Source organism: Bactrocera neohumeralis, chromosome 6 (genome assembly GCF_024586455.1).
Source record: "Bactrocera neohumeralis isolate Rockhampton chromosome 6, APGP_CSIRO_Bneo_wtdbg2-racon-allhic-juicebox.fasta_v2, whole genome shotgun sequence".
Taxonomy (NCBI): domain Eukaryota; kingdom Metazoa; phylum Arthropoda; class Insecta; order Diptera; family Tephritidae; genus Bactrocera; species Bactrocera neohumeralis.
Window position 1 is genome coordinate 31,817,689 of NC_065923.1, and position 26,561 is coordinate 31,844,249.

The 26,561-nt window shown below is 30.3% G+C and overlaps 1 protein-coding gene across 13 annotated transcripts in view; it reads left to right on the top strand.

Moving 5' to 3' along the window:
• Positions 1-25,910, top strand: part of LOC126761354 (hepatic leukemia factor) — a 66,633-nt gene extending 40,723 nt beyond the window's left edge. For 8 of the 13 annotated variants that reach the window (XM_050477444.1, XM_050477446.1, XM_050477442.1 and 5 more), the window contains exons 3-7: positions 4,228-4,269; positions 12,848-13,002; positions 16,188-16,413; positions 17,900-18,156; positions 18,226-25,910. In XM_050477444.1, the coding sequence (XP_050333401.1) occupies positions 4,228-4,269; positions 12,848-13,002; positions 16,188-16,413; positions 17,900-18,156; positions 18,226-18,312 (767 nt within the window). In that variant the 3' untranslated portion in view covers positions 18,313-25,910. The remainder of the gene's footprint in view (positions 1-4,227; positions 4,270-12,847; positions 13,003-16,187; positions 16,414-17,899; positions 18,157-18,225) is intronic. The other 5 variants (XM_050477451.1, XM_050477452.1, XM_050477448.1 and 2 more) reach the window with 4 other exon arrangements.
• The last annotated feature ends 651 nt before the right edge of the window (positions 25,911-26,561 follow it).

A 26,561-nucleotide genomic window follows, 5' to 3' on the forward strand; every position in this document is an offset into this window, starting at 1 on the left:
GCGTTCGCCGCGCTGCTACTACGCGCATGCGCAGCACTCCCTTGGCGCTAACTTCTGCTCTTTCACATACAAACATATAGCATTTAGTTGTTGTTGTTGTTTTTTGTTCACTTTCTGACCAAATGACCGCTCGCTTGACCGGTTGTGCCACTCGAGCGCTTCTAATGAAAGTGAAAATGCCAACGAAATTTCGGGCCAACCTTTCTTTTTCCGTTTTCGCGCAGGCGTTGTTGCTAGTTGCCACCAAATTTACGAAATTTACGAAAATTATGCAAATTATTTTTAATTGCATGCGAAATTCGGTTAAAATTACCGCTGTCTCGGCCTTTTTTTCTGCATATTCCACTCTTTTTCACAAACTACTCGCTGATGACGCGAGCAGATAAAGTGCTTTGTTTCTATTGTTGGCGTGTATAAGCCATAAATTTGGTTGTTCTTTTTGTTGTTGTGTCAAATCTTTTGTTGGCGCTTTAATGTACCGCTTCCTATTGAAGACACGGGAAATGAGCAGATAATCATATTTGCATTGAATTTGCATGTTTTTGGTCAAAAGCGCGAAAGTTTCTAAAATTTACAAATAAAATATATGTAAACGAAAAAGATATGTTATAATAATAAATTTTGCTTTCATGCAATCTCTTTATAAGGATTTATTTATTCGCCAACAAATGCTGCTTTTGGTGAGCGCATTAAAATAGTGTGAGGTTTTAGTTATAAATAAAGATTGTACAACAACTTCGGAAATGAAAAGTGATGGCAGAGATGAAAGTTGGGCACACATCCAAAGAAGGAAAAAATTAACTTGTATATACATATGTCTAAAGGCAATAGCAGAAGACACTACTATACATACAGAAAGAAAAATCAGCGCACTGAGCCAAAGCAGGAGCAGCTAGAAGAGGTAATGAATCGTTCATAAACTAAGTAATGAAAAAAAACCTATTACTTCGGAGAGAGACAGAGTTGTTGCTTAGCAAAAACTTTCATATGGTCATCGGCATATTATAAGTTTAATATAGTATGTACTTATTAGGGTGCTTCAAAAAAATTTTGAATTTTTTTTCAACTCTTCCCCCCTCAAACGTTAGAGATTAACAAACAAAAAATCCTCCCTCAAGCCAGGCGCTGTAGCTTAACTCTAAGGGGTCGCTATCTTTTTTTTTTTTTTTGGTTCCCATACATTTAACATAGGAATTTTCGTTTTTTCATTCAAACTAAAATTTAACCTACTAATTTTTTTTTTCTCAAAAATAACCATCACATATTCAGAAATTTCACTTTTCAAACTTTAAAAATTTCTGCTACAAAGTTTGATTATCAAAAATAGACGATAAAACATAGTGATTTGAAATTTGGAATCTATAAAAATAAAAAAAAAGTTTTTGAGAATAATAATTTTGTCGCGGGAATTTTAAAGTATGAAAAGCCAACTTTTCAACTGGATTTCCGATGATCTAGATGACAGGGTCAGGTTTAAATGGGAAGACCGCTGGAACAATAGTCCTAACAGTCGAGTGACTTATGAGTACATTCGGGACGTTGAGTTTGATTATCAGAAAATTTTCTGCCTAGACGATGCATTTTTGCAAAACCTATCTGATAGGTCGTTTTTGTGAGGCGGAGGTAGATTTGAAATTTGGAATTAGCTGGACTCATGGAAAGATGTAAGCGGTGTGATCTCCATTAGTCGGAAAAAAAAAGTTTTTGAGAATAATAATTTTGTCGTTTTAAAGTTTGAAAATAAAGTTTTGCCAATATTGGAAACACTTAGTTTAGTTTTAGCTTTTGAGATATAGATCTGAAGTGTTGGAAAATGTGTGTTCTTCACAAGAAGCTGCTTAAATTTCGCAATCGCCAATATTGGAACACTTTAGGATATAACGCCAAAATCTAGATAAAGATCTTTTATACCCTTTTATGCTATAAGAAATGCATTTATTGCTTTAGTGTGGCCGAGCTATATGTTTGTTTTTATTTTAGATTGTTATTGCTTAGCAAAAAGATCAATTGGAGTTTTTGAATCACTTTTGTCGCGTCTGACTTGAGATCATGTTGTGGCCCATAGTAGAATTGACTTTTTCCGCGGTTATAAGAATTAAATCGTTCTACATACTCTTTATATAAGCTGTTTTCTGATGCTTTCCGAATTTAGAATGAATCTATAGCTACAAGTTCTCTTAAGAGGATTGAGTAAGCATTTTCAACATAAAACTTTGAGAGATCACTTGTAATTACATATATTTCTTCAAAGATCTCTTCTAAGTATTTTGTTTTTTAAACTTCATATTAATAGTAACTTGAGTCATGGCATTTAGGTTTAAATATTTCTCTTTCCAAAGCAAATACTATGTTTTCAGTACTTGCCGATTTCATTTCCGATTTCTGTTAGTATAACCTATGATAAATTCTAAAATTGGTGTTATAATTTCCGATTACTGTTATTTTTACGTTAATCGTCTGTGCTGGTTAATTACTTTCTCACAGCAAATGGTTTCTTATGGTTCCTCAATGCGATGATAGGATAGTTCATCATCTGTGTTACATATTCTTTGATTACCTCATAACGTTTTTAATTTTGAAGACTTAGAAGTTTGCTCCATACTCATCTTACCACGAGATCCCAATAGAATATTGTGCGAATACCAAGCGGACAGTTCTTGCACACATACATATAAATCAGACAGAAGAACTGAGAATGAATATCATAACTAATTTTATTAATTTTTCCTATCTGGTCGCGTTTTTTGTCTTTTTGGGCTTCAATGAATTCTCTCATAATTTCTATTTTCCTACAGTACACTGATCTCAAAATGAACCCATTTTGTCTCTTAACAATATTTTGTGGTAATCTCGGGTCAGACACATATCGGATCCAATGTTAATTCTTATTACAAGGAGCCCATAAATTTTGGATACTGTAAATATAGCAGAACCAAAGGCAGAAGTACTTAATTTTAAATAAATGAATCACTGTTGGCTATAAATAAATTTTACTTTTTACATATTCCGAAACTTCCATCTCATGCGTCCCAAATGCGAAATCGATCAGCAGCTGACCCACAAAGCCGTATTTTTATTTACATACTAAAAGTACATATTTGGATTCCCCAAAAAGCAGCAAAAACTTCGGTTAATGTGATTCAGGTTTTGCCATCAGCACTTTAAGAGTGTCTCGATGTCTGATTTTCAACTGTACATGCTATATATGGCCTACATCTGTATACAGTTGGAAGATTAAAGCATCAACGAAGACGTTTCTTTTAAGTTCACTTTCGCAACTTCTACTTCTGTCGAAGATACGAGAGAGGCATTTCTGCACATGCGCAACCATTTCTTTTTTCTGAACTGCGGTTAAATTGCTGCTGTTTTTGTAGTGTGTGCTAAAAATATGCACACCAAATTGGGTCCATAAATTACACAAATTCAGTTCACCAGCATTTCTTCTTCGCTGCTTCATTGCTTGTTGTTGCCATTTGCTGCATGCTGTGGCCCTTCCTCATTGTCTCAGTTCCCTTCGCTCAGCATCTTTGGCGCATTTTTGGACACTGTTTTTTCTGATACTCGCATGCTTAGGTGCGCAGTGAAAGTGAAAATAAAAGTAAAAGTTATCAGCAGTCAAATATATGCACATATATAAACTTATCTTATATATACATACATTAATATTCATAGTTAAGGTTTTTTTAGTTTTTTCGTGGCGCTTGTATTACCAAAATGGCGTGTTAAATTACTAAATATAGTGGAGGTCCGACCAACCAGGAAAACAATGAAAAAATCTGCGCAGTCTCTGTGTCTCTTTTGTGCATATTTCTGCGCCGAAAAGTCATTTATTTATTATTTTTTCTATTTTTTTTGGTTTTGGGTTTTAGCTTTTGTAACTGTGTCGCCTCATTGTTGCCATTTAGTGTTTACTATTATCTTTTCTTCTACTTCTTTATACATATTGTTTGGCGTGTAAATCTGTGCGCATTATTCTTTATTTATTGTTTTTGCTTAATACAACAAACACACTCAAACATACGTACACACAAATGTATAGAAATTTCGGCAACTCTCATTCACCACCTTCCATTGAAGCTCATATTTGCATATTTGGCGATTTTCTTCTTCATCTCCAACTATTTTTTGAATTTTTATTTATTTTTCTTTCTTCATCAAAAATATTTTCCGTGTTTTTTTTGTGAAATTTCTTTAATTTACGATATTTTATTACTTCTTTGTTTTCAGGCAGGAAATCTCCATTTTTGGGTTTCATTTGCAAAACAAACGGTAATTTTTTTTTGGTTTTTTGTTTGTTTGCATTGCGTTGTTGTTGTTATTTTAATTTTTCTGCAAACTGCTTTTGCTTTTGCTTTCATTGTGCTTGTGTTTGTCTTTGCTTATGCCTTTGTTGTTTCGTTGTTATTGCTATTGTTTTTGCATTTCGTTTTTGCATTTTTTTGTATTTAAATAGTGAGAAAGTTTAAAATGAATGCCTTAATTGCCTTGTTTGAAAGGCTTTATGTTAGCATTAAGCGAAATATATAAATACAGAGATATTTATATGGCATGAGATATTTGCATATTTTCCAATCAAAAAGCGTGTATGTCCAAATGTACAGTTTTTGAATATATGATTATTTTTATAACTTTGCTTATTTTGCATATAAAACTTAAAAGCAATTTTTACACTAAATTTATTTGGGCGTTGGAATGAAATTTCAGCGCTGTTATGCTAGTCAAAGCTTTAAAAATCGTGAAATGAGTTTTATAAAAAGTTTTTTCTACGGAAACCTTTAAGAAGTTTCATTTAATTAGTAAATAAGTAGCTTTTCCGCACTAAACATTTAAAAAATACAGTCGTTCGCAAACTAAGCTTTTTTCACGTAAAAGCTATCACTTTTGCGGAGCTCGTAGTATAAAAATGATAATTTTTTTCATTTAACAAACTTTTTTTTGCAATTTCGTTAGCAAATTTTAAACAAAATTGCTTATTAATAAAATTAAAAGAAAACCTTATTGAAATATTTAGTGAAATGCCTTCAAAAGCAGCTTACACTTTCTTAATCCAAATAGGGCCTTTACTTTTCGTCAATTCAGAACTTGAAAAATACTATAGATGTATTTTAAAGAAATTTCTTTCTGTTGCGGTTAGCCTTCTTTTGTATTTTACAATACACAAAAAATCACTTTTTCTAAATATTCAATGCACAGCTTTCGAAAGCAAGCCATATTCTGCATACTTCGGAGGAAGCTTTTTTAAAATATTTTTAATTAGAGCTTTCGAAAGCAACTCAGGGGCATTTTGTCTCCAAAGAAAGCTTTCACTTTTTGTGAATTTAAACCCAATTTTAACAATATTATAAATGGACTATAATTACGCGTTAAGGTATGGGTGTTGCCTTTTATAAGTAAGGCTTTATTGTATTTCAAAATATTCTTCATTAAGTTGTATACATTTTTCCAAGCATTTGAACCATTTGTCCAAGCACTTTTGCCACTCTTATTGAGGTATCTCAAAAGCATGCGTTCTGAACGCATCAACCGCATCTTCAGGTGTTGAGAAACGTTGATCTCTTAGTTTATTTTTTACGAACGGGAATAAAAAGTAGGCATTCGATACGACCATACAGAGGATGACTCATCAAATCGATATTTTGAGTGCTCAAAAATGCAGTTGATTCATTCGGCGGTTGGTTTTCCCGATTTTTTGAAAGGCAACAGGCAAAAAAAATAGTTCCTAACCACTCAGAATTTACTGCTCTGCGATGTTCCAGAGGTATGGTTACGACTTGTTCAGCTGTACCAAAAAAACAGACAAATATTTGCTTGGAAGTGCGTCGTGTGTGAACTGCTTTTGTTGGATTCGGCTCATCTTGAAACACCCATACAGTCGACTGCTGTTTACTTTCGAACTCGTACGCCTAAGTCCACGGTTCATCATCGGTCACTATGTAAAAGACGTGTTTTTAAGCACCGTTATATTATTTTTTTCACCAATCAACACGATCCTTGTTTAAGCGATCAACAAATTGTGTGAGGTCTCACGAAGAAAAAAAATTTTTCTGCAATCAGATGTTTATGCAATCTTAAATTTATGCTAGTTCCACTAATGCTTATAGGTGTCTTAACCCCACGATAGATCACTTTACGTTCATGTAGTATCAGTTTGTGCACAGCATTAATAGCTTCCGGAACAAAAACTGTTTTTGAACGACCTTAGCGATATGCATCTTGGAGTGATCTGCGACTTCGATTGAATTCAGCATATTATCGATTTATGTATACCAGTTCTTAATGGAACTTCATCAGCAAAAGTTGATTAAGTTCATGAAGTACTGTTGCTGATTTAATTCACGTCGAAAGTTGTAAAAAATATTGACGTGAAAATGTTAGCGATTTAAGTCCATTTCTTGGGCTAGATGAATATTTCAAGTTACTGTAAATAACACAAAGAGCGTTCATACGTTCTGAGTATCTATCATATCAAAAATGTAAAAATTTGCCAAGACACAATGTAGAAGGCAACATATGCAGTTAGTAACATTATGTGCTCTGAATCTCGCCCTCACTGACTTTTTCGTACTCTCAGATATCTAATGAATGCTCGCTGGGCACATATTTAACAACAGTGAGCAGATACCTACCTTAACTGAAGCCTGTTTTGCAGCCGAAAGTCAAATGCTCTACAAAAATGATATCGCTATAATCTGTATCATCGATAATGGTTGCTTTTTAAACCTTTGTAATGGGAAACATGCAACTTAGACAAAATCTGAAGCATTAATGTATTTCATTTGCCAAAATAATTTCGTAAAGCATGAAATACTTCAGAGTATTGTCTTACCTTGCAGATAGGACCAGTGCTAAGATCTTGTTCAACTTATTCTAGTGTGAAAACGCCTCAAAGTTATTACTTGTATAGCATTTTTAATCGTAGCCAAAACAGAAAAGTGGGAATATTTGAAATGTCTCCGTTCAAATAGCGTTTCAGTACGATTTCAATTTGACTGCAACTGGTTTTCTAATTGACAAACGTCAAACTTACCCCACCCAGTCAATTGTCAAAGGCGGGTAAATGATTTAAACTTTGAAAGAAGATTTTTTCATGCTTTTAAGGTTATTCATTCGAGAACTTGGTCAATCAGTTTTTAAAATTCATAATCGTTTCCTGCATAACTTTACAATGCACAAATGGACTAAAGCTGGTATGAGAAGAATATTGAAATACGAGAAATCTAGTCATTTAGACATTTACTCACAAAAATTTTATGGAAAGTGCACTTGGATACCAATCTTCCCATACGAAGTCAAAAATATTTACATACTTAAAAATATGCTTGTATTTCCACCTGAAATATAACAGAAGTCGACCAAACGTGCATGAATGCGAATGCAATTTTCTAAGTTGCAAGTATTATTCAATTGCAATCGTAACACTTACCACAAATGACAAGCAAAGATTTCGCAACATTTGGTAATACACCGATAGACAGACAGACAGACAGAAAGCAGAGATAGTAAGACGGTAACAAGCATAAGATAGTCAAAGCCAGTTTGCAAAGCAACAACAACCAGTTGGTAAAATAAAACAAAGCAAGACCAAAGCGCAACGGAGTCAAATGAAAGTGAGAGTGAATAAGAAAGCGGAAATTTTTAGCTGGCGAAAGGGTGAATACGGAGTTGCAATTGAAGTTGAAACCAAAGCTGAAGCTGAAGTTAAAGCTGAAACTACAGCAGACAGCAGAGTTGAACAGAGAAGGAAAAAATGGAAAAAAAAAGTTTTTAGCCGAGAGCTGCTGTAGAGGTGGGCACAAAAAAGCACCAAGAAAGGAAGAAAAGAGTATGAGGATGAAAATCATGGATAACTGTATATAAAGTATGCAGTATAAGCGCCTGAAACCGTTAGCTTCACACACGAATAGATTCGCATCACAGATAATCCATACACAAAACTCGTAATGATAAGCTTGCTGAGAGAAAACTATAGACGAAGCAGAGCAAAAATGCTGAGCGCTAAAAGTAAAATGCGAAGAAAGATTAGGGCAAGAAAGCCAAAAGAAAGACAATGTAAAATGTTTGCACTCGAAAAGCGGTAAAAGCTCTCGCACAGGCCGAAAGCTTTTACTCAACTGCTGAACAGCGTTAATATAACACTCGTCTGTTTATTACTTCAGCAAACACTCAAATAGCAAGACGCGCGATTGTTATAGGTCACGCATGCGCCGAACTAAGCGCACTAACTGAGCGCGCTCACACGCCGCTTGAAAGCTCAGAAATAGCGAGGCACGCAAAGTAAACAAAGCACACAGACACTCACACACACAAGCTTTGGCACCGATAAAAACCAGGCGATGAAAAAATCCGAAAAAAATTTCACTTTCATTTTCCATTTGATTTCGTTGTTTTCTTTTGTTGTTGCAACTATTGTTGCTAGCCGTAATTTTTCCAACACTCCACTTGGCAACGTTTCGTCGTTTTTTCAACTGAAAGTCAGCCCAAGTCAGATTTTACAATGGCCTATTGTGCCGCACGACCCTCCTTTGAACGCACACACACACACACACACTTACATACATATATCAAAAAGCGTGAATACTTATATACATATTATTTCACATTTGCTCAATTTATCATTTTCGCTTGCATGCTTTCTGGTTTTCCTTGTTTTGGTCAATTGCTTTCTGCAAGCGCACATGTGTGTGTGTGTGGTTGTTTGTAAATATGTGTATATGTATGTTATATACATATTTATGTATGTGCGCGTATGGCGTGTATGTGCAGTCATTTGGCTTTTATTACCAACCCACAGCGAGCCCACTCCGCGCCAAACGAAATTTGTTTTCATTTTTTGTTAATGCTTTTGTTGTTGTCGTACTTTACGATGTAACTTTTGAATACGGAAATGATTTTCTGCAGCGCGCTGTTGCCGCCTGACTTTTGGACTCACATGTGAAGTGTTGATATGCAGCGTCGCTTGTACGTGGCTGGGAGGGTGTGCGCCGCGCGCCTGCCGTGTTATTGTTTGTATGGCTGCGCATGCGCGTTTACACTGTTCGTGGCGCTGCTGTCTCTTGCTTGTTGTGTGTGAATTTTTATTTACTTTTTGTTGTTTATTTCTGCATGTTTGCATTTGCTGCACATTTTTCACATTTTACTTGCAAATGCATCGTTTGTATTTTGCTTTTACTCCTGCGTTTGCCTTATTTCGCTTAGTGCCAATTCGCATTTCGGTTAATGTCTTGATTTATGCATTAGCGCTAATTTAAAGTGGCTATTTGCCATCTTTTATTGAATTATTAACCTACTTCAATCATCGCTATTGCATTTTATTTTTTTATCTAGCGCCTAAGCAATTATGATTGGTATTTGAACTGCCATATCGGTCAGTTAGTGCATAAAAATAGATCCGCATTTAAAAATCCGAAAGGACTAAACAATAAAAAAAAAAAACAAGTAAAATTTGTATCAAGTTTTTTAAAATAAAAACATTCTTTTAATAAAGAAAACCAACAATATAAGAAATATTATACTCAAAGCAGCGGATTTTTGAATAAAAATTTAAATTCCGAAAAAAATATATATTTAAATTTTTAATTTTTTTTCTATATTTATTTTATAGGCCTATTAGTAGTTTTTTATATTATTTTTTACTTTTATTTTTCTTCGGTATTTGACACTATATATTTATACCCTGAACAGGGTATATTAAGTTTGTCACGAAGTTTGTAACACCCAGAAGGAAGCGTCGGAGACCCTATAAAGTATATATATAAATGATCAGTATGTTCGCTCCGTCCGTCTGTATATATCCGTCCGTCTGTATATATACGAACTAGTCCCTCAGTTTTTAAGATATACTTTTGAAACTTTGCCTACGTCATTTTCTCTTCAAGAAGCTGCTCACGTGTTGGAACGGCCAATTTAGGACCACTATAACATATATGTAGCAGCCATATAAACTGAACGATCGGAATCAAGTTCTTGTATGGAAAACTTTCACATTTGACAATGTATCTTCACCAAATTTGGTATAGATTATTTTCTAAGGCAACAATGTAATCTCCGAAGAAATTGTTCAGATCGGTTAACTATAGCATATAGCTGCCATACAAACTGAATGATCGGAATCAAATGCTGGTATGGAAAACTTTTGCATTTGACAAGATATATTTACGAAATTTGGTATAAATTATTTTCTGAGGCACCAATGTAATCTGTGAAGGGTATAGTAGCTTCAGTGCAGCCGAAGTTAACGTTTTTTCTTGTTTTACATAGCAATCTAATTTAGGAATTAATTTTTTTATTTTTCAATCCGGAATTTAAGATTAAATTTTTTCATTTTGGTATTCAATTTTTGTTTTAATTTCTTAATCCGGTTTTTGGGAAAATTTTTTTTATTTTTGTATCCGGATTTGGGATTAAATATTTTTTTCATTTTAGTATTACATTTTTTTAATTAGTTTATAAAGTTTTGGGATTAATATTTTTTTGAATTTTAAACCAGTATTTTGGCTAAAAATTAAAAAAAAAACTATTTTTAATCATGGTTTGAGGTACTGCAAAACAGAAAAAAATTACTTTAAATGCAAATTCAATTATTTTTTGAATGCATATTTTGCAACTGTGCTTACTCCAAGCGCATTTTTCAATACGTGGCAACTCTATTGCAAATAATTTGTACCGAATATGTCAATATTGAAAAGATTTTCGTCTTTTTCACTGAACTGCTGTATGTAATATTTTTCTAAATTTAAATTATTTAAATAGGTGGCAACTCTGCTGCAAAATTTACCTAAAATAATTTAAAATTGAGTAGTTTAATATCTGTATATCCGTTAGGCACGCTTTAAAAAAAATACGTTTTTTCGAAAGGTGGCAACTCCATTACAAAATACATATACATATGTAAAATATAATATTATTAGTTTAATATTCAAATCTCTCTTATTTAGCGCACGCTTTCCATTAAATTTCCAACTATGCGTTTTTAGCCAGGTGGCAACTCATCTCCAAAATTCAACCAAATAACATATATGTACATATACTTGTATGTAATAGGTTGTCAAAAAAGTCTTGCGGTATTTTCGCAAGTTTTTTGACAACCCATTGTATGTGTATATAGCAGTGGACCCGGCCACGCGTTGCTGTGGTGTACATTTTATACTATTATTCATATAATAAACTATTCAATGCTGTGAAAATTTTATTTACGAATGAAGGCGAAATTGTTTTTTTCGTTATAAGAATCCAAGTGATTGTACTTGAGGTTTAATGTTGAATATGTTCATACAAATAAATTTCATTGGAAAAAATAACGAATTTAAAGCTGCTTTCTCAATGTCTCGTTACCAGCCTTTCTGTCCAGTGAATAGAGTAGTCCGTTTAATAGAGCTTTCACTATATTTTTTATTTATGATTTTTGCTATCCTATCTTCAAAGTTTGTTCGTACTGGACGCAGTGTGCTAAATTTTACTAAAATCGGTTCAGTAAGTAGGAGTACATCGCGGATAAACAACGTGACACGTAATTTTTATATATAAAGATATGTATGTACATATATATAGATATGTAGATATATTTTGGTTATTTACTTATCAATAGGCAATTTACCAATACCAAGATTTCCTAATAAAAGATGATGCAACTTATTTCATATCAAGTGGCGTAGATTTTCATATCTTATCTCTGCCTTTGCAGAGCTCGTGCTCTTTAATTCTTAGAAAATCAGTCGTACGTCAGATTCTGGTATATCAGATTCGGTCTATCGATAGGGTCATATAATGGACTGAATTTCCAATTTAGAGAACTACGTGCATTTGCACCGAACTGACTCATGTTTTCAACAGCTAAAGTCTGTCTCAAATTTATTGGGAAATCTGTTCGAAATGTAATCTAAAGCAGATAAGGTTTTCTTGGTAAGAGTTCTGAATATGGAACTATCACTATAACTCTCACTTCTACTTAGCATAATTTTCTATATTTTTTTGTTTCGAAATATTCAAGAAGTGTCTTGCGAGTAAATATGCAATTTTTTGCAGAGTCCATAAGTATTATGGGTAACTGCCAGAAGAAAAACTATTAGACCTTGGAGATCTCAACTTATGAAGACTTATAGCACAAATTGTTAGATATTTGTATAGAAATTGTAGGTATGAATTTGTAGAACAGGAGGAATTTAACGCAGAACAAAAATTTCGTATCGTTTCAATGGGAGAGTGTCATATTTATTGGTATAAATTTTGAACAAATTGTTTAGATTCAAGTATGTAAATCGAAATAAATAGTAATATAAAAACAACTTTTATTAGAACATAGCCTAAATATAATTGTAATAAATACTAGAAGGAAAATATACACAAAAGTTCATGCTATTTATAGCAATAGCCAAGTGTTTTTGTAGACTAATGACGATAATGACTAAGACGTCAAAACCTCCTAACTAAAGTCGGTCACTTGTTAGTTAGACTCTATTATATTTTAAAAAACTTAGAAGTATCATCAAATCTTTAGCCAATCGGCAACAAGCAGTTAAGACAAATAATCACAGACAGTTAATACACACTAAAATAAATAACGGTCTGCACAAGAAGTCGTAATGAAATGTATCACTTATATCGAGCTGCTTATGATGATATTAGAGCGATAAGCACACACTTAAGTGGCAATCACCAGTTATACGAAGACGTCATCGGACTGATTAAGTGCAAGTTTTTACAATTTATTTATATATAAACATTATTTAAGGCCTGAAATTGCACACTTTCCAATTACATTTTCCATATAAAATACTTGATTAATTTGTATTGAATAAAACTTATAGCATGCTGTATAATTCACACTGCCAACTAAATTTTTGCATTGCAGGCAAATCCTCATCGAATAGCAAAGAAGTTATCTGCGGCGATGACAAATACAAAGAAGAGGGTGATCTCTGGAATGTGGAGGCACAAACCGCATTCCTCGGACCGAATTTGTGGGACAAAGCTCTGCCGTACGATGCCGATCTTAAGGTAACACAAGTTAGTATCATTTCTGCTGCGTAGTGAAGCGTGCTTTACATTTACATACACATACGTATTTACATAAATGAATGTCTCATCTCAAATGCTAATTTTCGTACAACACACATATGCCCACAGACAATTGCAACAACTACAAGTTATTTAAAAAAAAAAAAAATTGAAAAAGTATGAAAAGAAATATTAAAGGCGAATTTGGAAAAATGTGAAAAACATTGTAAAAATGGAAAATGTTTTGAATAATCTTATAAAAAATAAATATTATAAAAAATTAAAAATTTGCAAGACAATGCAAAAGGTTTTGAGAAGTTGTTGAAAAAACAGAAAAATATTCACAATATTTGAATACCGCAAAAGTTTGAAAAACAATTATAAAAATTTCTAAAAATACTTTGTGAAAACTTTTAAAAATTTAAAAAAAAATTTTTGAAAAATATGAAATGAAAAATTTTGAAATTATTAAAAAGACGGAAAAATTTTTTTGAAATTAATTTGAAAAATTTTTGAAAACAATCTTAAAAAATTGAAAAGACTTTCTTTAAAGAACATATTGAACAAAGTTTGAAAAATTGTTGAAAGTAATTTAGAAATCTTTTGCAGCAAAATTTTAAAAATTTTAAAAACTTTGAAAATATTTTGGAATTTAAATATCATCGAATAATTTTTAAGCAAAATGTAGAAAATTTTTTGAAAATAATTTTTGAAAAAAATTTTTTGAAAATAAAAGCAATGCTTCGAAAAAGATTTGAAAACATATTCAAAAAATATAAAAAGTACTTTTAAGAAAATGTTCAAAAGATTTTGAAATAATTAAAAAAAAGTATTCTTAAAAGTTTTAAAAGCTATTTTTGGAACATTTTTTGAAATATTTAAAAATTAAAAAAAAAAAATTATCAAAAGTGCGTTTAAGAAAATATTCAAAATATTTTGAAATAATTTTGAGAAAAAAATATTAAAATTTTTTTTTGTGTGGAAAACTATTTTTAAATATTAAAATACTTAAGGAATTGCTAAAAGGCGGTCCGTTAGCGATCAACGACCTTAATAGAAGCCTTTCAGAGAACTCACCATTCTTACACACACACAAACAGCCACTACACAGTGTTACTTTTTCATAATTCATGAGCTTTCAAGCTTTCGTAGTGCAATTCGCATTGTAAATAAATTGGAATTTATATAAAATAAATAAAATAATTCACCGATGAATGCAAATAGTAGAACAAATACGCACACACATGCATACCTACTTACAATACTTACACACATAAATGCAACGTGAGTGTTCTTTGTGTGTGAAAAGTACCGGTATATATATGTATGTATGTATGCACTGTATTTAAAATGTTTTGTGTGCATTTCTGCGATTTAATTGCATTAAATTCTTAGCTTGCTTAATGCAGCGCTTGAGATTTAATACTTAATTATTATCTTAAGGATGACTTGATTTTAAAAAGCGAAAACACGCGCAAATTAAATGTGAGACATTACTGATGCTAAGTGGCTGTTGTTGGTTTTTGTTATATAATTTGATGTTAGTGCGGCAATCACGCTGATAATGGAACGGATTTACATGTCACTATAAGTGATAAGACTTTGATTCGTATTTAAAGGAAAATTTCTAACCCAGTGCTTGAATTACAATTAACGCTTTGAATCTCAATGTATGGCGACTGTAAAGTAGGAGGAGCGTTCAAATCTTTCAAAACAACTATTTAAATCATTGTATGAGAACAGTTGTATCTCTAAAATTGATTACAAATGTAGCTGTTACAATTTGCAATCGCTAAACAGGAAAGCTCATTAAAAGCTTAGTAATACGTAATCATATTTTGGGTGAAAGCTCTATGATTTCCACAAATAACAGAATGTGCCTGCTTAAGCTAAAATGTAATAGAGAAATTCTGACTTGTACCTTTGTTTGGTTTAATTTGAAATCTTTTGAGCTGTGGCTCTCCAAAAACTAAAGTGAAAGTTTTGGGTATTTAGTAGAGTACATAATTATTGGAAATTCATTTCAAAACACCAATTTATTAAGCTTAATGCTTTTTCTCCGCTTCCTACGCGATTCTAATTATTAAGAACGTTGCCACCTATTTGTAAATTTTATGTAAAATAATTATAATAGAAAGAAATGATCAACTATTGGCATGGATTATGTCTAAAAATTCAGTTTAAAATATATGTTAGGAGAGTTGCCACCTGCTTGCAAATTTTAAGAAAACGAATTATAATAAAAAACAATTCAAATATTAGCAAGTATCTAAAAAGTTGCCACCTGCTTGAAAATTTTAAGAAAACTAAATATTGGTATTGAACTAGTAAAATGCAAAATAATATGTATGTAGTTTCGGAATCTTCAGAAATAATGAAAAAGTTTCAAAAATTTTGGTGTTGAGCTAGGGAGTTTCAAAAATGAAAATGTATTTTATGAGTGTTGCTGTTTCAAGTTTTAAAATTTTAATTGATAAAAATTAGAGGTAACAAACTAAAGCAATCTTCTAATTAGGCTTATAAAACGAATGCTTTATTGAAAAGAGAGGTGGCAACCTACTTAAAATTTTAGCTAAATTTAATTGATAAAAGCTATGGAAAACAAACTACATATAGCAATCCTCTTTTTAAACTTAAGGAATGAATGCTTTTTTAAAAAAAGTGTTGCCACCTGTTTAATTTTTTTATTAAATTTAATTGAAAAACCCTTTGGGTAATAAACTAAAGTACCCTTTCATTAGGCCTAGAAGACGAACGTTTTTTTTTCAATTATACCTATGGAATATTATCAAATGAGCATCAAAAAGTTTTGGGGATGATTTCTAACGTAGCTAATTTTCATTTCATATCGACAAGCCAGAAGCAACCACTTAGCCACACACTTACATGTTTATTATAAATATAATAATATTTTTTGTAATTTTTGCATATTTTTTGGTTCTATCGCTGCTTAAAGCTCACTGCTAAAATAGCTACGCTTACGTTTTTTTATAAACAAAATTATATGGGTGTTCTTTTGTCCACTCGGCAAATGTGTGTAATACGAATACCAACTATTTTGAATGTTTTCAAAAAAGTTGTTTTTTATTTTTTGTTATATTTCACAAAATTTTAAATTAATTTCCAATAACAGCCAATAATTTGCTTTTGTTTATTTCTTGCTTGCCACAAATATATATATAAACAACAAACAGTATGCAGATTTGGATGAATTCTTGTCGGAGAACAATATACCTGATGGCTTGCCCGGCTCCCATTTGGGACACTCAAGTGGTTTGGGGCATCGATCAGATTCGCTGGGCCATGCAGCTGGTCTGGGGCTGGGTCTCGGCCATATAACGACGAAGCGTGAACGTTCCCCATCGCCATCGGATTGTATAAGTCCGGAAACATTGAATCCACCATCGCCGGCTGAGTCAAGTGAGTAACAAAATGCAAAGTGTTATTGAAAAATTGTCTTATTGTTTTTTTATGATTGATTACCCTTTCCCTTTTTATGCTGAAATTTCATTAGTAATCCTACCTTGAGATATTTTCCAATGTCGTATAGAGAAGGCTAAAAATTACTATTACATACAAAATGTTTTTGAATAGAATAAATAGTTATTAACATATGTAAGTTTACAAAAATAATACATATCTTTAAACTATGTATATAAGTACATTATATACTTGAGGTAGTGCCTGTTATTCTAGCAAGTAAATAAAATTTAAAGGTTCTAAATGATTTACGAAATTGTCAGACTGAAATTACTATGCGAATTCAACGCGCACAAAATCAATATTTATCTTATAACTGAAATAGACAGAGAGAGAGAGAGAGAGAGAGAGAGCGAAAGACTCAAAGAAAGAGATATAGTGAGATTAAGAGTTATAGAGTATTATCAAGTAAAATATATACATACATAAAGGGAAGAGGAGATGGATCGATGGAACGAGCTAGTTAGAGGCTATTTATTGAGAGGTAGAGAAAAGTAGAAAAAGGTAGATAGAGCGAGATAGTCAGAGAGCGTTTTCAAGAAAAAGATTGGTAGAGCGAGGTAGCTAGAGAATAGATCGTTAGTCTTAAAGCAAAAATTCCAATTTTGACGACTCTCGGTAAAAATTGACCAATTCTATCCAAAAGTCCTATAATTGAAGTGAATACTTAGCTATCTGAGACATACACTCCGACATGTCATTGGCTTGGCTTAAAGGTCACTGGCATAAATTGTTCCTAAGTTAAGATTTTAATTTAGCAATTAGTCAGGAAAACCTTGCTGAGCCAATTAATCGTTTTAGCTTAGAAAAATATTAAACAAATTTGAATAAGACTTATTGCTTTCGATCTCGAGATAAGTTAGTTTTAAGAATAATAAAAAAGAGGTGAAGAAAACAAAGAACTTCTTTCATACTATCAGCATTGTATAGGTACTGTTAAGTCTACAAATTACTTTATTAAGAAAAGTGTTACGTTAAACTCGCCCCGAACTAGCTTAAATTTACACTGAGCACATAAAATTTAAAAAATTAAAAAAAAAATTTTAGTCAAGCAATTGTAAACTCGAAAGGTTTGATTTTGAGGGTGTAATAATTTTTTTTTTAGACACCAGAAATTTTTAATAATAAGAGCATGACTATATTTAGCTTAGAAGTATATTGAATTTAATAATTTTTAGAATTTCTATAACAAATTTAAGTTACTTGTAATTTTTTTAGAATTCTGGTTGACCAGCATTTGCTTTAGATTTAGTGTTGAAAGAGTTTACCAAACAAAATTTTAACTGTAGCCCGTATAAGTCCAACTCTAAGCACAATTTATTGTCCACCTAACCCTATCAAATACTGCTTGCTATAAATTTCGTTTTGTCATTTCTCTTAATTTAGTTTGCCACGAACAGTTTGTGAAGCATTGTTAATCTTGAAGTATTTGACATTTCAGCTTTCTCCTTTGCATCGTCGGGGCGGGATTTCGATCCGCGCACCAGAGCATTCTCCGATGAAGAGCTCAAACCGCAACCGATGATCAAGAAATCACGCAAACAGTTTGTGCCCGACGAACTGAAGGACGATAAATATTGGGCACGTCGCCGGAAGAACAACATTGCCGCCAAGCGATCACGTGACGCACGCCGCCAAAAGGAAAACCAAATAGCGATGCGTGCCAGATATCTGGAAAAAGAAGTGAGTGCCAGTCAAATATTTCTTAATGCAATCTTTACTGATTTTTGTTGTTTTTTGCTTTTATTGAAGAATTCGACATTACATCAAGAAGTGGAACAGTTGAAACAGGAAAATATGGACTTGCGTGCGCGTCTCTCAAAATTCCAAGATGTGTAATGTTAAGAAGTACCACCCTCCTACCCCTAAAAAAAAAGAAAATTATTAAATATATATATACATAAATGTAAATGTATATATAAATGTGTATATCACCTCCAAAAACCACAACCACCAATCTAAAATGCAACCAAGCAGGCAACAATTTATGTATAATATAAGCAACGCAAAACAACCGTTAACCATAAAGGCGGCAAAGGAACTGGAAATGGTTAAAATATGAACCGTTATGCAGCTCACCGCAAAACAGCCGTTAGAAAACTCATGCCACACACATACTTTCACATACAAACATATGCACACACATACACATGCAATTGCCTACCTGTAGCAGCGGTACAGTTATATGGACATAAATATATATAACTTAATATATATATATATATATATATAGCGAACAGCTTATAATTGAGAAACATAGAAATGATAACGGTACATAGAAATTATTTGAAGCAGTTTTTAATTATGCTTACAGTTTGTGCAAAAAAAGTGCAGACAAAGTATGAAAAAACAACAACAACTAACTCCCACAAGCTGCAGCAGAAATTGAGTGCAAGGAATAAAGTATAAAAGAGAAGCAAAAGAAGCATAAAAACCAAACATATTTATAAAATTGAATCTATACAAATATACCAACAAAATTCAGCGCTTAACACAATGCCGAAAAAGAAAGAAATCAGAAAAAAATAACAACAAAAAAAGCGTTTAAGTCTGGCTAAAACGCAACTAACTAATTCATGAAACAACTTGAAGGAAAGAGAAGAGCAAATGTCAAGAACCGAGTGAGCGGTGGCTGGGCGTGGAGGTCGCGCGAGCGTTTCTTGCAAAGTGTGGGATGTTTGTATAAGAACAACAACAAAATCAACAGTAAATGGTAACGGCGCAACTGAAAATCGGCAAGAAAGCCAATAAAACATTAAATTTGTTAAACAAATAAATGAAAGAACAACAAAAAACACAACAACTATTACAACAAACTCAAAGAAAATAAACATATGTATGTATGTATACTAGATAAGTAAATAATTTATATACAAAAGCAGACGTATACACGCAATCGGCGCATACAAAAAAAAAAAACAAAAACAACTACAAACATAAAGATGTATGTGCTGCAAATTAAGAAGAACAACAACAAAAACATTATTTTAAAATTATTGTTAAAATGAAAGCAAAAGAAAATCAAGAAAGTCAGACAAAAAACAAACTGCTTACAAATATTTAGACTAATTTAATATAAATAATTATAAAATAGTTGCATAAAGTTATAAATAAAGTAAATAAAAGTTTATAAATAAATAAAACAATAAGAAGCACTATGTGAAATTTAGAAAAAAGAATGGTAAAAATTAAAAAAAAAGCATTGCTTATATACAAAACATACACATACACATATATACACACACCCACACACATATACATAGGAACGCAAAGCCTGCTCAGCTGGCAGCGAGTTTAGATTCTTTTCTCACGCAAAACGCTGCAAATGTACAGGCATTTGCCTAAAGTTGCCAGCATTGTGATGCAGAAACGTGAGCAACATGTTGCAGCAACATTTATTGCACGTAATCAAAAGGCATTTTCCAATATTGCCGAAGAATTAAGTTGAAAATATTAGACAAATGCTTATCAACATAGATTGCAATCAGGTATGTTTCAGCAACATCAGTTGTTCGTAAATGTTGCAGCAACAAATATTGCTTGAAATAAAATTAATTTTATGACAAAAACATATTAAAACATGCTTAGCAACAAATATTGCTATCGCTAATGTTGCAGGATGTCTACAAATCTTGCTGCAACATATGTTGTTAACACCAAAACTGAGCCTAAATATGGTGCGCGAGTTTTTTTTTATGTCCATAGCAGCAAACTTTTTATTGTGAAAAAGAAAAGCGATCATCTAAGCCCGACAATTGGTAATGGTAGACTGCGAAAATTAATTTTCTAATATTATTCATTGCTAAGTTTATGTAATATGCTTCAGCATTATAAATATTGTAGCCACATATGCAATTTTTCGTACAAGTTAGTTTCAGATAATTTTTCTGATGTTATTCACTACTAAGTTTACTTAACATGTGTCAGCAACATATGTTGTTATTAAGAATATTGCAGCAAAAAATGCAATTTTTCGTCAAAAGAAGCTTCAGTTAATTTTTTTGTTTTTGTTCATTACTAAGTTTCCTTACCATGTTTCAGCAACATATGTTGCGTTTAAAAATGTTGCAGCAACATATGCAACTTTTCAGCAAAATTAGCTTCAGTTAATTTTTTTAGTTTTTTTCATTACTAAATTTTCGTAACATGTCTCAGCAGCATATGTTGCGATTCAAAATGTTGCAGCAACATTTTCAATTTTCGGTAAAAATTAGCTTCAGTTAATTTTTTTACTTTTGTTCATTACTAAGTTTCCTTAACATATTTCAGCAACATATGTTGCGATTCAAAATGTTGCAGCAACATTTTCAACTTTTCGTAAAAATTAGCTTCAGTTATTTCTTTTTAGTTTTTTTCATACTAAATTTTCTTAACATGTCTCAGCAGCATATGTTGCTATTCAAAATGTTGCAGCAACATATATTCTACACAATATAGGTCTGTAAAAACACTATCCTCAAAAACTAGAACAAAAGCAAAAGGCAAAAAAAGCCTCAGCAAAAGCCAAACGATCTACTTTTTATCTTCTTCTACTTTTACAACAACAATTTACAATACAAAATGGCCGAAAATTAATTCATGATTTAAGTCATCATTTACTAATGCGTCAACATATTGTTGTTCATGAACTGTGTTCGCTCTGACTTTGTCATTGTTGCTGACAACATTTCTACTAACTGCAATCACTGCTGGAAATACACATATATGTACATATGTAGATGACTCACTATAATTACCACTGCGAGGCAAGAAAATTAAAAAGCGCAATAATACTGACTCAAAAGGCTTCAACAAAACATAAAATATGAAAATCAGTTTAAAATTAAAATTAAGTAAATATTAATATTAGTGACTTAAAAGTTAGAAAATAAAACGGAAAAGCTGAATGACATAAAGCAACCTAAAACAATACGGAAATTGTGTACCTAAGTTTATAATTAAAAGTACACACATAAGAGAATAATTAGAAATTACATGGCTTACATTAAAATAGCAAGATTTTTTTATTAATACAAAATATATTGCCCAAACGCTAAGACATGAGTTGTTTTAAACAATTTCATTCATAAAATTTATAGACAAACAAACGCACTTGTTTCCTAGGCTGAGTTCTGCTAAATTTCAAAAATATGTTAGGCTTGTGATAATGGATATAACAGAATGCACTGGCAGAGGTGAAAAAATTATTTTGTTTATTGAAGAATCAAGTTAAGCCCGAAATTAGTAGACCTCTGTGTAGTATTTTCAAATAAAGTTTTGTGGCAAGGCGAATTTGAAATTTGAAAAACAATCTTAATATCAATAATCATTATGAAAAACCAGAATTTTGAATTTTAATTAAAATTATTATCAATAAAATGCAATAGCTTTTATTATTAAAATCTGGCGGAATTTATAGACTTTTAGCCTTTTGAAATATAGGAACATGTGAAACAGTGAACTGTCAAGCATCAAGACTATTAAAAGTTATGAACATGTGAAACAGTAAACCCAAAGTCATGAAAGCCTTTTTATTTTTAATATGAACACGTGAAACAGTAAACCGAAATTTCAAAAACAAAAAGGTAAAAATTTTAGAAAATGTGAAAAAATTTATTCAAAACTCGAAAATTATGAATTTTGCTTCTAAATAGTTACATAAAACTGGAAAAAACAACTTTCGCCGTTCGTTAACGGATAGATATATAGAAGATACACTTGTTTTAATTCTGTTGCATCTTTAACAACGCAATATAAAGTATTTTAATCGAGACTGACTCTACGCAGCAGTGAGTTCTATTAAGCTGAGAGTTGCGCAAACACAAAAATAATTAAATCATATAAAATTGTAGCGACTAAGGCGAGTTTTAGCCAGATTTTGCTGCAGTGTTCATTAGTACCGTGTCCAGTTTCAGAACTTGTTGCCACAAAAGTTGCTTGTGTGCCTTATGCAGTTCCAGTTATAACGAATTAGGCACACAAAAAATGAGTTCCATCGTCAGACGCTGGAAAATTTGCGTACTTTTCAACACAAAATTCATGCATGTGTTTGAAATATTTTTTGCCAAGCAAATATTTTTTTTTAAAGAAAATATTTTTTTTTTTCAAAAATCGCTTTTCCTCCCTCCACCTTATCAATTTGAGCTTCCGTTAAATGCTTTATTGCCAATTATCCCTAACCATTATCGTAGAGTTAAAGTTGACTTATAGTGTGTAGTAACCGTTATGTTAAAATGTTACATCTGAAATGTGTGTAATATGTTGCAAATTAGTTTGAAATGTAGTTTTTGTGAGTGTATGAACATAAGAGCATATGAATAAATTTTATTTGTTTTTATAAAATTATATACATATTTATATGCGGTAGTAAAACTCTTCTTTAGTAAAAACTTTTTCTTCTGTTTGTTATAACTGGTTAACAATTGTTTATAATAAATAATTTAGTAGTTTGACACATGACTTGTTAATACTAAACTCAAGCATAGTTTATAATTATACTGAGTTCATTGCAGACGCTGTAAAATACAATAAATGAAAATACAGGGTGTGTAGTGCTACACCTTTCCTTAAGGCAACAATAAATCATTAAATAAAGCATAATTCACAGTTTGTACCTAAGCAGCGCCTTTGTTAATAATAATGCTAAATGCAGTTAATTGTTGTATGCTTTTTTGCTAAAATCAGTGCAGATATATTTTAAAATTGAAATAGCAAGTTGAAGTTTATTGATATTCGTTATAAAAAAATAAAAACTGTTAAACAAAAAAATTTATTTGAAATGATTTGTGCATCAAAAATTTTGCATAACTTTTTTAGAAAAAAATCTGACCCTAAAATTACCTTTTAACAAAAGATATTATAATTTTTTTGTTTTCAATATTGTGATAGTGTACTTTTAAATGCTACAGGGTGTGTTTTTTAATTTTATTAAACAAATTTTGTATAAAATTAAACTCAACATAATTACTTTTGTATTTCATTTTAACATTCGATTCGCCACAAAATTGATAGTGCCAAGCACTATTGTTTTTTTTTAGAAATTTTTATTTTCTTCTATTTTTGTATTTTTTTTTTTTATTTGAAAAAGTCTCCAAATTGTTTTTTTCTTAGATATTTTGTAGCGTAATAATGTCAATTAAAAGTATAATACACACCCTGTATACACACAATACGCAACAAGGCTTTAGCTGACAGTTAAATTTTGAACATTTTAATTAAAAATTTTGCGAGCTGAAACAATTTTGGGTTGAGATGGTAATACATACGAGTTTTTTTGACAAATTAGATCTTTTTAAATTTAAAATGAATACAATAAATTTTAAGTGAACCAAAATAAAAGTAAAATAACACAAAAAATTAAATAAAAAAAAAATTAAATAAAAAAACTTAAAAATAAATTAAATGTAAATTTATTAATTTACAACTAACTGCAAAAAAAAAAAATTGAAACAAAAAAAATTCAAAAAATATAATGAAATAAATTAAACTAAAATAAAATAAAACAAAATAAAATAAAATAAATGAAATAAAAAAATAAAATTAAATGAAGTAAAGTAATATAAAAAAATAAATTGAATAAAAAAAAATAAAATTAAATAAAAAAATATTTACATTATTTTCAAAAAAGTGAAATTGAAATAAAATCAACAAAAAAAATTAAAATAAATTAAGTGAAACATAATAAAAATATCACTAAGAAACAAAGGAAGCAAAATTAAAAAAATAAATAAGATAAAACCAAAATATAACTGTAAAATAAAAAAAGAAGTGAACTAAAATAAAATAATATAAATTAAATTTTCTTATTTTTATTATTTTATTTTAGTTTACTTCGTTTTTTATTATTGTTTTTATTAAACAAAATTAAAGTAAAATAAAAAAATAAGTTGGGAAGAAATCAAGTAAATTAAAAAATAATACAATGAGAATAAAAAATAAATTAAATTAAATACAATTAAAATAAATTGAGCCCAAACCAAATAATAAAAAATTATTATAAAAATTATATTAAAATAACACAAAGTAGCATATATTAAATTAAATATTATAAAAATTAGACAAAATAAAGTATAAACTGGAAATTAAAATAAAAAATGCAGCAAAGTATAAATTTAAAGTAATAAAGTGCTGGTAAACTGTGGAAAAAAAAATTTATACATTTTTAACAAACCTATATTTTTTTTAAGTATTTTCAAATAATTGAATAAAAAAAATACTTTTGTATCTTTGAAAACATTTATGTGTATTTCCAAATGTTATAAAAAAATATTTTTGAAATTTTATAATATGCACTTAATTTTCAGCAAAAAAATTTAAATTTAACAGACACTCAACCTGACACACACGCTGTTGTATATAAAACCATATTTCCCATAAACTGATATACTCACATACATGCACATATACATATGTAAGTGTGAGAGTACGTTGAAAAATATTCATATCTACTGTTAAACCACTGAACACTTTCAAGTTCTCAACTAAAAACTCAAAACATGAACGCCAATTTAATATCAACTCACCTTTGCTCCAGTTCAACTAACCGCAACCCTCAAATATTGCTTCAACACTTACCTCTCAAAATGTGGTATATAAATATTTATGAATTATGATGACGTGAATGACGTTGATTGCAAAATGCAAAATGCAAAGATTTCAAAGCTGTTTTTTAGCTAACAATTAGTAGTGTAGTTCATTTACTTTACATATTTTTTTGTAATAAAATACTGATTTCATTATTTGTAAATACGATTTACAAAACAAATTAATGTTTAACATATTTTTTAATATTATTAAAGCAAACATTTTTCGGTGTAGTAAATATATGAATTTTAGTTGTATAGTATGCCTACCTACCTTACTATTTTTACGACATACATACATACATACATACATATTATTACAATAAATATAATTACATTTTTATTTTAGTCCCTTTTCAAAGAAAAAAATTATGAAAAAAAAACAAAAAAAAAAATACAACAAAAATTTTACGCTAAATTTAAATATATATAAGTTTGTTGGCTTAAGTTTTAAATGAATTCGGTTTTTCTTGATAACAAGAGTTATTTTTCCCTGTTTTGTTTTACCACATTTGTGCGCATGCGAAACAACTTTTTAATAAGAACCAAAAAAAAACATTGAAACATAAATATAATGAGTAAAATGCAGAAAATTGAAACATGTTATACATTTTTTTTAGTTTCTAAGTTAATTACTGTAAAAATATTTGATTATTTATTTTATAGAAAATTTGTAAAATAGTGTTTTATTAATATTATTATTTACAAAGGTTTGCATTGTACTAAAAACAAAAATTACACAACAAAAAAAAAAAAATAAATATATATACAAACAGGATAGAACAGTTAACGCTTTCTGTTGCCCACAAAATGTAAGAAAAAGATGAAATACATTTGAAAGGAATAAAAGCACTTTTGATTGAGTAAAAAATAAAATTTTTTGTTTTTATTATTTTTGTTTTACGAAAGGTTAGAACTTGCATTTTAGTTGCCGAGCATATTGCCATATTTAGCGGTATTTCTTATTATTTTTTTCTTAACAAAATTTTACTTTGAGTAAAACCGGTTCTACTAAAAAATACGTAAAACTAATTAACCCACCCAATTCGAGCCAAAAAAAAAAATGAAGTAATTAAAATTATTACAGAAATAAAAAAAAACAGCAAAAAATATACACACACGATATAAATGATCTCAAAAATATTTATACAAGTAAATAAGACGTGAAAGTTGCATTAAAAAAGTGAGTAATAAAAAAATTAATATATAAAAAAATTAAAACGGAACTAAAATTTATTAAAAAATATATATATTGAAAACATATATAAAAAAATTAAAATTTAAAAAAGAAATATAAATATAATGAAATGCAATTAGAAAAAAAAATTAATAATTATTAAAAAAAAAAATAATAATAATAATAAATTAAATATAAATATAATAAAACGCAAATAGAAATAAAAAAAAAACTAAAAATATATATATATATTACAAAAGTATTAAAAAATAATTCAAAAATAAACGCATACTATATTAAAAATGTATTACGTAAGCAATGTTTGAAAAACAGCCGATTTGTTTCTGCAA